Source organism: Bos taurus, chromosome 21, assembly GCF_002263795.3.
Source record: "Bos taurus isolate L1 Dominette 01449 registration number 42190680 breed Hereford chromosome 21, ARS-UCD2.0, whole genome shotgun sequence".
NCBI classification, from domain to species: domain Eukaryota; kingdom Metazoa; phylum Chordata; class Mammalia; order Artiodactyla; family Bovidae; genus Bos; species Bos taurus.
Window position 1 is genome coordinate 21,174,995 of NC_037348.1, and position 16,620 is coordinate 21,191,614.

At 51.3% G+C, this 16,620-nt stretch overlaps 1 protein-coding gene across 1 annotated transcript; it reads left to right on the plus strand.

Moving 5' to 3' along the window:
• Positions 1-12,970: 12,970 nt before the first annotated feature.
• On the plus strand, positions 12,971-15,539 carry MESP2 (mesoderm posterior bHLH transcription factor 2). The gene is made up of 2 exons (XM_002696577.6): positions 12,971-13,819; positions 14,947-15,539. The coding sequence occupies exons 1-2, from the start codon at positions 12,986-12,988 to the stop codon at positions 15,214-15,216; spliced, it is 1,104 nt and encodes a 367-aa protein (XP_002696623.1). The 5' UTR covers positions 12,971-12,985; the 3' UTR covers positions 15,217-15,539.
• Positions 15,540-16,620: the final 1,081 nt, after the last annotated feature.

Consider the following 16,620-nt stretch of genomic DNA (forward strand, 5'->3'; position numbering starts at 1 on the left):
AAGAACTCAGTATGCTCCCTTAATGCTTCCATCTCCATGTTCTGTGTTTGTAGGGATGCTTAGAAAAGGTTAGGATGCAGAGATATAGACTAAGTGTGACCCTGGTCCTCTCTGGGTGGATGGAAGTGGGGGCTTTAAAATTCCCTTCATTTTGATTGTCTATACTTTTTTGATGTTTAGTAGCTAAGTCATGTCTGACTCTTTGAGACCCCATGGACTGTAGCCCACCAGGCTCCTCTTTCCATGGGATTCTCCAGGCAAGAATACTGGACTGGGTTGCCATTTCCTTCTCCAGGGGACCTTCCTGACCCAGGGATTGAACCCTTGCCTCCTAAATTGGCAGGCAAGTTCTTTACCACTGAGCCACCAGGGAAGCCCAAGTCTTACTTCTGTGTAATGATTATTATTGGTTTGATAAATTAGAAAAGAAAGAAAAGGAAGGGAGGGAAGGAAGAAAAGACTTCGCAACCCGCTTGCCTCTGTTGTTTGCACTCCGGTAGCAGAGATGGTGGACCCAGGCCCCCCTAAGGCTTTCGGTAATCAGGCTGGGGCGGCTGGCTCTCCCCTTGCAGAGCCTGAACAAGTTAGTGCCTCTCCTTCTCCCACTTTGTCCCTCCCAAGAGCTGCAAGACCACAGATGGCCTCTCCTCTCCAGCAGGACAGGCAGGCAATACTCTTGGAGTCCCCCATGATGAACATATGATGCTATATCTAATCCTCCCAGCAAGGACATCCACTTCATAGATGAGGAGACTGAGGCTAAAAGGTGGGCACTGAGCCCAGGCGTGGCTGGCCCTAGGCTTGAGCTGTCTCTGCTGAGACTTGTTGCCCCAGGAGCTGGACCAGGCCACCCTGGGGCCTCTGCAGGCCCTTCCACACCAGCCTCCTTGGCCTACCCTTCTTGTTGGAGGAAGAACATGGCGTGTACCTCCCTGCCCTCAGCCTGCTGGGCACTCCCTGGATGCCTGTGGCCCCAGCCTCTCCCATGCACCCCCATCCATCTTTTCCCACATTACCTCCTATGGTATCCTTGGCCCACACCCAGGGCCCCTGCCTGTACCCTATTTAGACAGCCTTTGCCCTGATGTGACCGCAGTCTCCTGTTTCCTACCTCCATCTCTTTACCTTCCGACACTTCCCCCTCCTCAGAATTTCTGTGGGATCTCACTGCCTCCTCAAGAGTCCAAACTCCTCACTCAGCAGGACTTTCCAACCCCACCCAGCTCCCACTTTCTTGTCCACACCCCTCCCACCCTCCCCACCTCTGTCCCAGGGCTCCAGACGGCTTGGCATCGCCCCAATTACCCCTGAGTCCCTGCTTCCAGACAGGCTCACACCTTTCCCCTCAGCCAGGAAGACCCCACCCCAACTTGGAGAAAATCCACAATTTCAGGGCCCTCCCTTCCTCCCAGGACCCGCCCTGATCACCTGGCCAGGTAGCACCTCTCTGTCGCCCATGGCCTCCCAGCACATCAGGCCCCCACAGAATCTTGGAGCCAACTTGTCTTTCTCCTCCTCAAACTCTCAGCTCCCAGAGAGCAGCAGAGACTCCACCACCTCCCCCAACCCCCGCCACCCCGAGTCTCAGCCCCCTGGTCAGGAATGATGTTTCCTCATGGGGGTGTGCATGGCCTTTATGGGTTTGAATTCTGGTTCTGGGGGGCCCTAAAGCAAAGGAAGGGGCCTCTCTGGGCCCAATTTCCCCACTCAGCAAGACAGGGAATAGCAGGCTGTCAGGCCTGGGGTTTGAGCGCTGAACAGACTTATGTGGGCAATGCTGGGCACCGTGGGGTGTGGAAGTGCTCAGAGCCGGGCCCGTCTGAGGCCCAGTCAGGGTGAGTACAGTGCCCAGGGCTGCTCCATGCCCTTCCCAGATGGCTGTCAGCCTCTGGGCACCCCCAGTGACACTGATGGTGCTCTGCCTGGCAGGGCCTGGTCACTGGGCTTCCCTGGATATGCCCAGAGTCACACGCCCATCCCTGGAGCCACGGGAGGAGAGTGTCCAGGGTTCTGGGCTGGATACTCAGGGCTCCTGGAGTGAGTAAGGGGCACATGCAGGCCCCTGGGTATCACCGCACCACCCCCACCAACACAGGGACACAGGCTCTGCCTTTACCCTGAGCCTCCCACAAGGGGGGCCTGCAGCCTCCCGCCCCTACCCCGAAGTGCTTTCTGGGGTTTCTAAGGGGACCTGCTGCCGGGCTGTTTTGGAGGCCCCTGCACACCCTGGTTCCCAAGTCGACACCTTCTGCCCTGGAGGAGGCGGCCTTGTGTCAACAGGCAACAGGAGGTGTGAAGGCAGCCACCGTGGCCAAGGGGGAGGCCGGGCTGGCCCTCGCGCTGGCTGGTAATGAGAATACCACACGGCGGCCCTGCAGCCCCCAGTGGCCCGTCTCCCTGCCCCACACACCCACGTTCCCACCACCCAACCACCCCGGGGCCGGGAAGGGACGCAGGAGGAAAGAAGACCTGTGGGGCAGAGGCCAGCCCTGCAACCAGCTCCAGGACCCAGGCCTGTTCCCCAGGGCCCTGCACCGCCTGCCCAGGAGGAAGGAGCAGGTGGAGAACTTCTGGGAGCAGGGCTGGGGTTAAAGAAACGCTGAGGTCTGCTCTGAGCCACTGAGTGAGCACAGGCTGACCAGAGGAACGGCCTGCCCTCCCTCGCAGAGCCGGAGCTAAAAGCACACTCTGACTCCAACCTGGGCCTCTCTGCGCTTCTCCTCTGACCGGGGTCTGGGGCATCAATCAGGGGATGATGGACAGGGGCCTCAGGTGCCGCTAGTGGTAAGGAACCCGCCTGCCAATGCAGCAGACATAAGAGACGCAGGTTCGATCCCTGGGTCAGGAAGATCACCTGGAGGAGGGCATGGGAACCCACTCCAGTATTCTTGCCTGGAGAATCGCCTGCACAGAGGAGCCTGGCAGGCTGCAGTCAGTGGGGTCACAAAGAGTCAGACACGACTGAACGACTAACACTCATAATCTGAGTATTGACGGGAACGTGGCCCGCCCCTCTGTGCCCAGCTGACTGGTGCTACACAAGTGAGCAAAGCTGACTCAGGGCCTTGTGGTTCCGGCCCGAGAGCAGGCCCAGCTGAGCCCAAGCCGCAGGCACAGAGAAGAGCAGGGGTAGGAGTGTCACAAGTGCTGAAACGCTTGTGAGGCCTCGTTCTGCCCTCCCCCCGCCCAAGGTGTCCTGAAGCCAGGTCTCCCGTGGCTCCCAGGCCGAGACTGCCCAGGGCCCTGAGGGGACAGCTGCTGATTCTTGCCCTCAGCTCTCAAAGGTCCTCAGGGATCATCAGGTCCAAGCACCTCGTTTTATGGTACTTTAGGTCAGTGTTGGCAGAAGCAGCAGCAGCCATCCCCTCCAGCTCCTATGTGTACTCTTCCAGCCTCTTTAAGAATACACACATGCACACGCACACACATATATAATTTACTTATTTGGCTGCACCAGGTCTTAGTTGCGGCACACAGGGTCTTCAGCTGTGGTATGTGAACTCTTAGTTGCATCATATGGGATCTACTTCCCCGACCAGAGATTGAACCTGCGCCCCCTGCTTTGGGAGCATAGAGTTTTAGCCACTGGACCACCAGGGAAGTGCCTTCATCTGGCCTCTTCTTGATTACCTCCAGGAATAGGCCACTCACTCCCCCACAAGACAGCCCCTGTGATCTCCTTCAGACTCTCCCTGGAGTATTTCCCCAGCACCTGGAGACGACGCTCACATTCCTGTGTCTTTTCCTTTTTGCATGAAACATTCCTGAGTCCTTCAGCTATTTCTCTGGTGAGCCAGCGTCACGTCCCCTCACTAACCCCCTCCCCTAAGCCAGGTTTGTCCCATGCCCTCATAAACTGTGGCCCCCAGGTTTGGCCACTTACCCCACACAGGCAATAAGAGCCCACTGCCTCCTTGATCTGTTGTCGTTGTTCAGTCACTAAGTCATATCTGACTCTTTGTGACCCTATGGACAGCCGCATGCCAGGCTTCCCTTCCCTTCCCTTTCCTTCACTATCTCCCAGAGTTTGCTCAGATTCATGTCCATTGAGTTGGCGATGCTATCTAACCATCTCAGTCTCCTTGATTAAAGATCCCCTTTTTCTTGAAAACGGGAACGGAATCACATTTTTCGTACCGTTGGTGCCTGGAAGGCAATGACCACCATGCCTGTCCCACAGTTGCTGCTGGTTACACGCTGCCTCCTGACCCTGAACTTAGAAGGAGGGTACACAGGGCTCTGTTGATTCTACCTTATTAGTAATTAGATCTCATGAGTCATTCCAGCCTAACAGAATCTCTTCCAGTTCAGTTTCAGTCGCTCAGGCGTGTCCGACTCTTTGTGACCCCCATGGACTGCAGCACGCCAGGCTTCCCTGTCCATCACCAACTCCCAGAGCTTACTCAGACTCATGTCCATTGAGTCGGTGATGCCATCCAACCATCTCATCCTCTGTCATCCCCTTCTTCAATCTTTGAATTGTCATCCCCTCCTGCCTTTATCTTTCCCAGCATCAAGGTCTCTTCAAATGACTCAGTTCTTCGCATCAGGTGGCCCGAGTATTAGAGTTTCAGCTTCAGCATCAGTCCTTCCAATGAATATTCGGGACAGATTTCCTTTAGGATGGACTGGTTGGATCTCCTTGCAGTCCAGGGGACTCTCAAGGGTCTTCAACACCACACTCCAAAAGCATCAATTCTTTGACTCTCAGCTTTCTTTATAGTCCAACTCTCACATCCATACATGACTACTGGAAAAACCATAGCCTGGACTAGATGGACCTTTGTTGGCAAAGTAATGTCTCTGCTTTTGAATATGCTATCTAGGTTGGTCATAACTTTCCTTCCAAGGAGCAAATGTCTTTTAATTTCATAGCTGCAGTCACCATCTGCAGTGATTTTGGAGCCAAAAAAAAAAAAATCTGTCACTGTTTCCATTGTTTCCTATGTATTTGCCATGAAGTGATGGGACTGGATACCATGATCTTAGTTTTCTGAATGTTGAGTTTCGAGCTAACTTTTTCACTCTCCTCTTTCACTTTCATCAAGAGGTTCTTTAGTTCTTCTTCTAGACATGATGGTGTCATCTGCATATCTAAGGTTACTGATATTTTTCCTAGCAATCTTGATTCCAGCTTGTGCTTCATCCAGCCCAGCATTTTGCATGATGCACTCTGCATATGTTAAATAAGCAGGGTGACAATATGTAGCCTTGACTTACTCCTTTCTTGATTTGGAACCAGTCTGTTGTTCCATGTCCAGTTCTAATTGTTGCTTCTTGACCTGCATACAGATTTCTTAGGAGGCAAGTCAGGTGGTCTGGTATTCCCATCTCATGAAGAATTTCCCAGTTTGTTGTGATCCACACAGTTAAAGGCTTTGGTGTAGTCAGTAAAGCAGAAGTAGATGTTTTTCTGGAACTCTCTTGCTTTTTTGGTGATCCAACAGATGTTGGCAATTTGATCTCTGGTTCCTCTGCCTTTTCTTAAACCAGCTTGAATATCTGGAAGTTCACAGTTCACATATTGCTGAAGCCTGGCTTGGAGAATTTTGAGCATTACTTTAGCGTGTAAGATGAGTGCAATTGTGCAGTAGTTTGAGCATTCTTTAGCATTGCCTTTCTTTGGGATTGGAATGAAAACTGACCTTTTCCACTGACCTTTGCCACTGCTGAGTTTTCCAAATTTGCTGGCATATTGGGTGCAGCACTTCCACAGCATCATCTTTTAGGATTTGAAATAGCTCAACTGGAATTCCATCACCTCCACCAACTTTGCTCATGGTGATGTTTCCTAAGGCCCACTTGATTTCGAATTCCAGGATGTCTGACTCTAGGTGAGTGATCACACCATCGTGGTTATCTGGGTCATGACAATCTTTTTTATATAATTCTTCTGTGTATTCTTTCCACCTCCTCTTAATATCTTCTGCTTCTGTTAGGTCCATACCATTTCTGTCCTTCATTGTGTCCATCTTTGCATGAAATGTTCCCTTGGTAGCTCTAGTTTTCTTGAAGACATCTCTAGCTTTCCCCATTCTATTGTTTTCCTCTATTTCTTTGCACTGATCACTGAGGAAGGCTTTCCTTAGATGTAACTTTTGTCCTTGAGATTGCTTGAGGGTCACAAAAAAGCTGCTGAAGCTCCAGCCATCACTTAAGTTTTCCAGGATGACAATATAAGAGAGTAAGAGTCAGAGGAGTGTACCTCTCTGCTTTAAAAAGCTTTCCTAGAAACCCCATACAATATTTCTCCTAACATTTCATTGATGATTCCATCTGCGAGTGAGGCTAGGAAATGTAGTTTTCAGTTGGGCACATCACGTTCCGTAATACAGAGCCCTGTTATTAAAGAAGAAAGAAGAATAGAGGCAATAACAGACACTGTGTGGACAACCAGAAGAGTCTGCCACACTAGTGAACATTCTACTGACCATGGTTCCCTGATCTAGAGACCACCTCCTCCTATCATAGGAAGGAAGGGGGTGAAACTGGTGTCACTATCATGCTGAGGCTCAAAAGTTGATCACCTTATCTAACAGCACACAGCCATAGATGTCCCTCCTTTCACCAGGCAAGTCAAATGAATGAGAAATGGAGACTGCCCAGCTGGAAGCCCCTGGGGGATGGGGGCCAGACCTCACTTGTTCATGCAGCACCTGGGGCTGCTTCAAGCACACGAGGAGGAATGCTTGAGTCTCAGGGCCAGAGAGCAAGTGGGAAAAGCACCTGGGCCAGGACCCAGTCCACCAGGAGAAGCTGATTCAGATTCTCCGCTTTCTGGCCTTGGTTGGCTCCAACCAAGCTCCAACTCCAGCTCCAACAGCTAGAACTCTTCCATTGCCTCCGCCCTGGAGCACTGGTGAGCCCTGCCACGGGCCAGGAGCTGGAGTGCCCTGCTGAGAACAAACCCCATGCTGGGTCCATGGAGAAGACAGGCTGAAGTTGGAGGAGGGGGTTAGGGCAGGATGCCCAAGGCCTGGTGCTAGAGGGAGGAAGGAACCATCTTCTGGGGTCACGGATGAAGCTGTCAGCCGTCTTACCACAATGCAATCTTGTCCTTAACCCACTTCATTCTGCTGCCCCGAACTTGCTATAAGAAAGACTTATAAACAAAGGCTCTATGACATGGTGGTGATGACATACATTATCTTTTCCTTTTAAGGAGTCCCGTCACTTCACGGCAAATAGATGGGGAAAAAATGAAAACAGTGAGAGACTATTTTCTTGGGCTCCAAAATCACTGCAGACAGTGATTGCAGCCATGGAATTAAAAGACAGTGATTCCTTGGAAGAAAAGCTATGACAAACCTAGTGAAGGGAAGTGAAGTTGCTCAGTCGTGTCTGACTCTTTGCGACCCCATGGACTGTAGCCTAGCAGGCTCCTCCATCCATGGGATTTTCCAGGCAAGAGTACTGGACAGCATATTAAAAAGCAGAGGCATCGCTTTGCCCACAAAGGTCCGTATAACCGAAGCTATGGTTTTCCCAGTAGTCATTTACAGACGTGAGTTGGACCATAAGGAAGGCTGAGTGTCGAAGAATTGATGCTTTTGAAGTATAGTGTTGGAGAAGACTCTTGAGAGTCTCTTGGACTGCAAGGAGATCAAACCAGTCAATCCTAAAGGAAAACAGTCCTGAATATTCATTGGAAGGACTGATGCTTAAGCTGAAGCTTCAATACTCTGGCTACCCCATGCGAAGAGCTGACTCATTGGAAAAGACCCTGATGCTGGGAAAGATTGAGGGCAAGAGGAGAAGGGGACGGCAGAGGATGAGATGGTTGGACGGCATTGCTGACTCAAAGGATATGAATTTGAGCAAACTCTGGGAGATGGTGAAGGACAGGAAAGCCTGGTACCCTGCAGTCCAGGGGATCACAAAGAGTCAGACACGACTGAGTGACTGAATAGATTTATTTTTTAAACAAGTTTATTATTTTTTATTTATTTTTTGGCCACACCAGGTGGCATGCTGGATCCTACTTCCCTGACCAGGGACTGAACCCATGCCTGTGATGTTGGAAGCACAGTGTCCTAACCACTGGATCTCTAGGAAAGTCCCCAGACATGCGGTATCTTGCTTTTGCACTAACAATTGCCCTGGAAATGAGAATCCCCACTTAATAGACAAGAAAACTGAGGTTAAGTTGCTCAAGTTCTGACTGCTGAGAAAGGATGAAGCCTGGACTCTAAACCCAGGTCTATCTGATTCTATAGTCCAGGCTCCTAATCATTAAACCACACTGCCTCCCAATGCTGAGTGGGGCCAGCAGTGTGCCCCTGGGCTCCCGGAGCCTGGCTGAGGGGCCCAGTGAAGAGCCAGGGGCCACAACAGACCAGCTCCAGGGCCTCACCTCCCAGAACTTGTGCTCTGCCATCCCACAGTCAGCCTGAGGCCTGGGCTCTAGGACTAACCCAAACTAAGACAGAAGGAAGCCAGGCTATCCTAGAGAGGAAAGGACAGTACGCAGGGCTCCGCCAATGGTGAATTCCCCTAATTCACCAAGTGCTTTCACAGGAGATCTCTCCGGCTTGTTCCCTCCTGGGAATCACAAGGCCACTCCACTACTCCATACCTAGTTGCCTGTGCACAAAGCAGCACTCTTTGGCAAAAACTAAAAACACGCCAAAGGTGCATTAAAGAGAGACTGACTATGGTGTGAGCATGCTATGAATACTATATTGCAGTGAAAAGAGGTGAGTTGGAGCACTCAATATCAACAGCACCTCAATTTGACACTCCAGAATCCAGATCAATATACATGAAACCTGATGAATCCTGTTTATAACTGTGAGTTACATCTACATAAATTTCCTATAGTATATGTCAAGATCTTTAAAGTATTGTGCAGCCTTGGATAAATAATGATTTGCCATTATTTTAATCCTTAAAAGTGTCAGTTCAATTCAGTCGTTCAGTCGCGTCCGACTCTGTGACCACATGAATTGCAGCAACGCCAGGCTTCCCTGTCCATCACTAACTCCTGGAGTTCACTCAGACTCACATCCATCGAGTCAGTGATGCCATCCAGCTATCTCATTCTCTCTCGTCCCCTTCTCCTCCTGCCCCCAATCCCTCCCAGCATCAGAGTCTTTTCCAACGAGTCAACTCTTTGCATGAGGTGGCCAAAGTACTGGAGTTTCAGCTTTAGCATCATTCCTTCCAAAGAAATCCCAGGGCTGATCTCCTTCAGAATGGACTGGTTGGATCTCCTTGCAGTCCAAGGGACTCTCAAGAGTCTTCTCCAACACCACAGTTCAAAAGCATCAATTCTTAGGTGCTCAGCCTTCTTCACAGTCCAATTCTCACATCCATACATGACCACAGGAAAAACCATAGCCTTGACTAGACGGACCTTTGTTGGCAAAGTAATATCTCTGCTTTTCAATATGCTATCTAGGTTGGACATAACTTTCCTTCCAAGGAGTAAGCGTCTTTTAATTTCATGGCTGCAGTCACCATCTGCAGTGATTTTGGAGCCCCCAAAAATAAAGTGTGACACTGTTTCCCCTGTTTCCCCATCTATTTCCCATGAAGTGATGGGACCAGATGCCATGATCTTTGTTTTCTGAATGTTGAGCTTTAAGCCAACTTTTTCACTCTCCACTTTCACTTTCATCAAGAAGCTTTTGAGTTCCTCTTCACTTTCTGCCATAAGGGTGGTGTCATCTGCATATCTGAGGTTATTAATATTTCTCCCGGCAGTCTTGATTCCAGCTTGTGTTTCTTCCAGTCCAGCGTTTCTCATGATGTATTCTGCATATAAGTTAAATAAGCAGGCTGACAATATACAACCTTGACAGACTCCTTTTCCTATTTGGAACCAGTCTGTTGTTCCGTGTCCAGTTCTAACTGTTGCTTCCTGACCTGCATATAGGTTTCTCAAGAGGCGGTCAGGTGGTCTGGTATTCCCATCTCTTTCAGAATTTTCCACAGTTTATTGTGATCCACACAGTCAAAGGCTTTGGCATAGTCAATAAAGCAGACATAGATGTTTTTCTGGAACTCTCTTGCTTTTTCCATGATCCAGGGGATGTTGGCAATTTGATCTCTGGCCCCTCTGCCTTTTCTAAAACCAGCTTGAACATCTGGAAGTTCATGGTTTACGTATTGCTGAAGCCTGGCTTGGAGAATTTTAAGCATTACTTTACTAATGTGTGAAATGAGTACAATTGTGCGGTAGTTTGAGCATTCTTTGGCATTGCCTTTCTTTGGGATTGGAATGAGAACTGACCTTTTCTGGTCCTGTGGCCACTGCTGAGTTTTCCAAATTTGCTGGCATATTGAGTGCAGCACTTTCACAGCATCATCTTTCAGGATTTGGAAAAGCTCAACTGGAATTCTATCACCTCCACTAGCTTTGTTCCTAGTGATGCTTTCTAAGGCCCACTTGACTTCACATTCCAGGACATCCACAATCCTTAAAAGTGTAGGTAGGATTGACTATTTTCTAAGTCTCCCTCCCCTTAGAAAAAAGGATTATTATTTTTAAAATTATTTGGCTGTGCCATGCAGCATGTGAGATCTTAGCTCCTCAACCAGGGATTGAACTCATGCCCCCTGCCTTGGAAACAAGGGGTCATAACCACTGGACCACCAGGGAGGTACCCAGGATTATTATTTTTTTTAACCTTGGTTTAAACCCTTTTAAATCATTAAATATTACATAATTGCTTCTTTCCTGTTTGAAATCAAGGCCATTGTTAATTGATTCCACCTTCTTTTTGTGTGATGGACAAATTAAATATGTGTGCCCTTATTATTTATAGTAAACTAAAAACAGGTGCCCTGACCAGTCTTATTCGATGTCAGTTATTATTTCATCATAGAGTAGTAACTTGGACATATTTTCTCCAATATTTAAAGAATTAAGTTCTGAGGAGAAAGTGATATAATTTCATCATTGAAGGTTCATCTGCACCTCCTACCATTATTTTTTTTTCCAGTTAAAATTACACAGTAAGATTTAAACAGATGACTATGCATCAGCTAAACAGGTCCTGACATGGAAGGCTCTCAGATACACTGCTGAATGAGAAAAAGCAAATTACAGACAACTTGCCATAATGTTATCTCATTTATACCACGTGCTTTCTAAGGATACAAATGTTTCTGGGAGAGCACAGGGACCAAGCCTGGAAGGACACATGACCCCTGGGGAGCCATTACAGGAACTCCAGCTCTATGTTTCCATTTCTTATAAAGAGAACGTACTGTTATATAATTAATGTAACTAAAAGTTAATTTTTAAACAGTCTCAAAAATACCACAAGGCCATTTATAACTTTAGGCTGGTGCGGGTTAACCCACTCTTGAAACATAGTTAACTTTTAGTTATTGAATGCTGAGTTGTTTTTTTTTTTGTCACACTTCTGCTCAAAAGTCACTTGGCTCCCCCTTGCCTTAGGAGTAAAATCCACCTTCTTAGCCTAGCCCCAGTCAAGGTAGGCTTGTGCTCTTCACATCATCTTGGCACACGGAAGCACGTTGGGAAGTCCCCCTGCCAGGCCTCTGCTTATGCAGCTTCCATATTCAGAATGCTCTCTACCTGTCTGCCTCTCTCCCTACGCAGGTTCTAATCATGGTTCAAGGCCCAGCTGTGACCTCTCTGCCTCTGTGGCCAGACCTCAACCATTCCTGCTCCTCACTTGCCCTTTAGCTTTGGATTTCAGCCTTTTTTCTGAAGATATGAAGAACACTGACGCCTCCTTTAAACTGCAATTATTGCTGAGGAGTGGGCACTTTTAAACTTTACTGGGTCAAAGGTTATACTATAAGACTGTAAAAATAGTCCTGTGAGCAGATACTATAATTATTACTCCCGTTTTAAGAGCTCAGGCTCAGAGCTGCCCAAGGACACACAGCGAGCTAGCAGTGGGGCTGCTAATTATATGTTGACATATCTCCCCGTAAGACTGAAATTCCACGAGAGCAGAGACAACTATCTTGTTCACTCTGGCATGCCTGACATTCACTAGTTGCTAAACAAATATGAATGAAATGATTAATACCCACAAGCATCTTGAGACATAAATATTGATACTTTCTTTAGAAAATGATAGTAGCAAACATTTAGCCCACTTGCCAGGCTTCTACTAAGTGGTCCCATAGACGGTTCCATTTAGCACCAGCAATCATCCTAGGTGGTAGGTATTTTATGTTATTATTGTCATGAGGATGAGCCTCAGAGGAGTTAAATGAACTCCCCAAGGTCACACAGCAAATAAGGAGGATCTGATTCAGGCCTGCCTGGGGGCCCACCCTCCCTCATTTTCATCACCCACTACACTCCATGTCTCTTCTCCGGGCTGCTGGCTCTGTCCTATTTTTCAGGGAAAGAAACTGTGGACAGTGAGATGACCTCGGTATCACTCGGCGAAGTAGCAAGTGCAGGTTATGGGAACCCTAGGGTCCGCCTGTACCTCCGCTCCTCTCCTTAACCCCCTCTCCCGCCATCACTGTGAGCAAGTCCCGCAGCGTTTGTCTTGACGCCTTACCCCGCACAATTTTAGGCACTTGGGTAGGAGTTACTGGGCACAGCCTCCCAGAGGGTGGTGATGAGGGAGGCGGCCACTCTTTGCAGGGGTCCATGAGTCATTGAGGGACTGCCTGGCCGCCCCCAGACGGTGCCACTGCCCACCACTGTCAGGGTCCGGGCACACACCGGAGCAGTGGACGAGGCGGGGTGGGTGGGAACACGGTGAGAAGCTTCGCGGCTCCATCCAGATGCGAATTGTTCCTCCCACACTTCCCCCGGCAGCAGGGACCTCCATTAGAACCCCCCAGAGGAGTCAGAATCCACACCTCCGCAAATGGGCCCGCTTTCCCAGGGCCCCCCTGCCCAGACCTTCCCTGGGCTCTGTGGGTTTTGACACCTCTCCGCAACCTGGCGGGGGTCCACCTCGCACCTTCGGTCTGAATAAAAGCTCAGTCCTGGAGGTGGCCGGCCCGGCCTGCCTCGAGGAGCCCGCAGTCAGCCCCGGCCATGGCCCAGTCCCCTCCTCTGCAGAGCCTCCTCGGCCAAGACCACTGGATCTTCCCTCAGGGCTGGGGCTGGGTTGGCCACTCGGATTCTACGTCCCCGGCCTCCTCTTCCTCGGACTCGTCGGGCTCATGCCCCTGCGACCGCGCCCGCAGGCCCTCGCAGCCCGCGCCCGCAGCCCGCGGCGCCGCAGAAGCCGCCTCGACGGCGCCCAGCCGAGCGCGCACCCGGCCTGCAGGCGGGCAGCGGCAGAGCGCCAGCGAGCGCGAGAAGCTGCGCATGCGCACGCTCGCCCGCGCCCTCCACGAGCTGCGCCGCTTTCTGCCTCCATCCGTGGCGCCCGCCGGCCAGAGCCTGACCAAGATCGAGACGCTGCGCTTGGCCATCCGCTATATCGGACACCTGTCGGCCGTGCTGGGCCTCAGCGAGGACAGCCTGCAGCGCCGGCGCCTGCAGCGCAGTGACGCGGCGCCCCCTCGGGGCTGCGCGCTGTGCCCCGACGGCGGCCCCGCGGAGGCGCAGAGGCAAGGATGCTGCTGCTCCGGCTCGGCTGCCGGTGCCGCGGTGTCCTGCAGGTCCCCGCCCGTTTGCCCCGAGGCCCTAGCGGCCCCCGAGCGCCTGGGGAGCAGGGTCCCCGACATGGGACCCTGGCTGACACCCCCTTACTGCCCCGGGATGCAGTCTCCCCCGCAGCTCTCTCAAGGAAGAGCCCCTGATGCGGCCCTTTGGACGTCTCCTCAAGCCTGTTGTGGAATGCAGACACCCCCAGAGCCCCGGAACCAGCCCACGCCCTGGACATCGCCCCCCGCGTCTCTGGAGCTGGCTGCAGTGTACCAGGTGCGCGCTCAGGCTCTTGCCACTTCCCTCGGAGTGGTCCCCAGGCTTCGATTGGAAACGGAGGGGGTGAGTAAGCTCTGGTCTCCCGAGAATCTCATGCCTTTTAGATCCCGGATTACCTAATCCTGATTAGGGATGGAGAGAAGCTGAAGCGGAGGGATGAAGAGGACCCTAACCTCCTTGGGGAGACGGGTGGGGCCCTGGAAAGTTAAGTCCACCCCCACCTCTACCTAAACGCCTTCACAGCCATGTGGACGAGGCGGGATCTTAAGACTTGCTTTCAGACTACAGGGTGGAAGGTAGCAGGGGCCTTCAGGAAATTCCCTCCTGGTGCTCCGTATTGCCGGGAGGTGGGGGGCAGTGAGAATGGAGGGGAGGCCTGGCTGCCCCAGGGGAAGGGGCTTCCTAAGTAGATGGGCTTGAAACTGATGACCTTCATGTTTTCCTCAAGCTTCCATAAAAGAGCATATTGATAAAGGAGATTTACTGAATGCTTACTGTGTGCCCAACCCCATTCTTAGTACTTAATGTGTATTAACTCATCAGCCCTCCAGCAACCCTATGAAGTGGGTTTTGTTGTCATCATCACCTTTTTTTAGAGGAAAAAACTGAGACTAAAAGAGGTTATGCACGAGTTCTCACAGCTAGTGAGAAGCTGAGCTGGGATTTGAACCCTGACAGTGTATCTCCTGGAGAATGCAATGGCACCCCACTCCAGTACTCTTCCCTGGAAAATCCCATGGACGGAGGAGCCTGGTAGGCTGCAGTCCATGTGTTTGCTAGAGTTGGACACGACTGAGCGACTTCACTTTCACTTTTCACTTTCATGCATTGGAGAAGGAAATGGCAACCCACTCCAGTGTTCTTGCCTGGAGAATCCCAGGGACGGGGGAGCCTGGTGGGCTGCCGTCTGTGGGGTCGCACAGAGTCGGAGCCGACTGAAGTGACTTAGCAGCAGTAGCAGCAGCAGTGTATCTCCAGAGCCTGTACCCTTAACCACTGCTTCAGTGCATCTATGGCCTGGGGGCCGTTCAGCAGCTGCCAGCCACACTATGGGCAACCTTCAGGTTCGGGATTTCAGGGCCTGAGGCAGTGGCCCACTAACCTGCTGCTCTTCTCTCCCTCAGGGTATCTCTGTGTCTCCGGAGTCCTGTCTGTTGCCAGAAACCCCTCCTCTCTTGCCCCGCCCAGCCTGCCAGCGACTCCAGCCTCAGACCCAGTGGGGATGCTGGAGCCACACTGCAGAGGTGCTGCCCAACTCGGAGGACCAGGGACCAGGCCCTGCCCTCCAGCTCAGTGATGAAAGCCCTCCCCAGAACTCAGGCCTTCCGCTCAGCGGCTGCCCTGAATTTTGGCAAGAAGATTTGGTGGAGACGCACCTGGGCATGTTCTACTAATGGCCTTGGCTGCCAGTAGTAAAGGCCACCCCCCTTTTCAGCCAGGAATCAGGTCTGTAGTGTAGGCTGCCCACCTCATCGGCTACTTCAGTAGTATTCAGGCTTTCTTTTATCAAGGATCCCTTTTCCAAGTGATGTCTTTCATAGAAGCAGTGTTTAAAGCCAGGTCACCTCCCTGGCTGAAGTCGGGGCTGGGGCAGTCCCTCCACTCCTCGACATCCCCTAGAATGTCCAGTGCTCTGCAGGGCACAGCCTGAGTGGCAGTAAGATGGTGGTTACTTGACCACAGTGGCTGGCCAGGCTGGGACTGGTAGGGGAGTGGACTGGGGGTGGGAGGTGGGTGGGGTGGGAGTGAGAAGAAATCTATATGCTTAGATTTTGTACTTCATTAAAAAAAAAAAAAAAAAAATTGGTTTGGTCTGTTTTTCCTCTGTCCACTGGGTTTTTATTGCTTCTGGAAAAGGAGAAATGTTTCCGTAGGGCAAGGAACAAGTAAGTCATGCTGCTTTTCCCCACCGGGAATCCAGGCCTACTGAGGTTGATGTAGGCCCTCAATTGCCAATTTGACAGTTATTATCCTGCAGGGGCTCCACCTGGCCCGCAGGGCAAGCTGGGTTAACGCTTGGGCCTGTCCCTTTGCCTCAACCCCACTACCGCGGCCCTTTCCCATTCTCCTGGGTGCATTCCTGCTGACCCACAGGGCTCTTTCACAGTTAGTGACATTGTTTCCCAAAAGGTGCTTGTGCGTGGCTCCATGTGCTGTTGTTCAGTCGCTCAGTTGTGTCCAGCTCTTTGCAGCTCCATGGGCTACAGCATGCCAGGTTCCCTGTCCTTCACCGTCTCCCGGAATTTGCTCAGATTCATGTCCACTGAATGTTGCCATCCAACCATCCCATGCTCTGCCACCCCCTTCTCCTTTTGCCTTAAATCTTCCTCAGCATCATGTATTATTTCACTAGGGCTGCCATGAGACAGCCTAATCAGAGCCTCCCTTGGTCTTTATGGCAGCCTCATGGTAATGGAGCCAGGCTGGGGGCCGTTCTAATGGTGCAGTGCGAGAGAGGGGGCAGGAGGAAGACCAGAGCGTGGGTTCCCACACGCAGGGCCTCCCATCTGACCCGCTGTCTGCTGATACGCCCTTTGACCCCAGGCAAGTCACTCCTCTGTGCCTCAGCTTTCCCATCTCAAAAGAGGAACTGGTTTAGGTGACCAGTCCCCCAACCTTTCAGAAGTGGGTTCTGTTTCTTACCCCAGGGCCCTCTGTAGGAGCTGCCAGCCCCCTCAGAGGAGGAGGAAACCTCAGCCGAGGTTGCATACAGCAAGGAGATGGACACAGGATGCCACTGCCCTGGGTGCACATTCATTCAACTCTTAACTGTTTAACCGTGGGCAAGCTTCAAAACC

Coding starts and splice junctions, on each gene's coding strand:
- MESP2 (XM_002696577.6), top strand. CDS start 12,986: ATGGCCCAGTCCCCTCCTCTGCAGAGCCTCCTCGGCCAAGACCACTGG. Junction 13,820..14,946: donor AGCTGGCTGCAGTGTACCAG/GTGCGCGCTCAG, acceptor TCTCTCCCTCAG/GGTATCTCTGTGTCTCCGGA.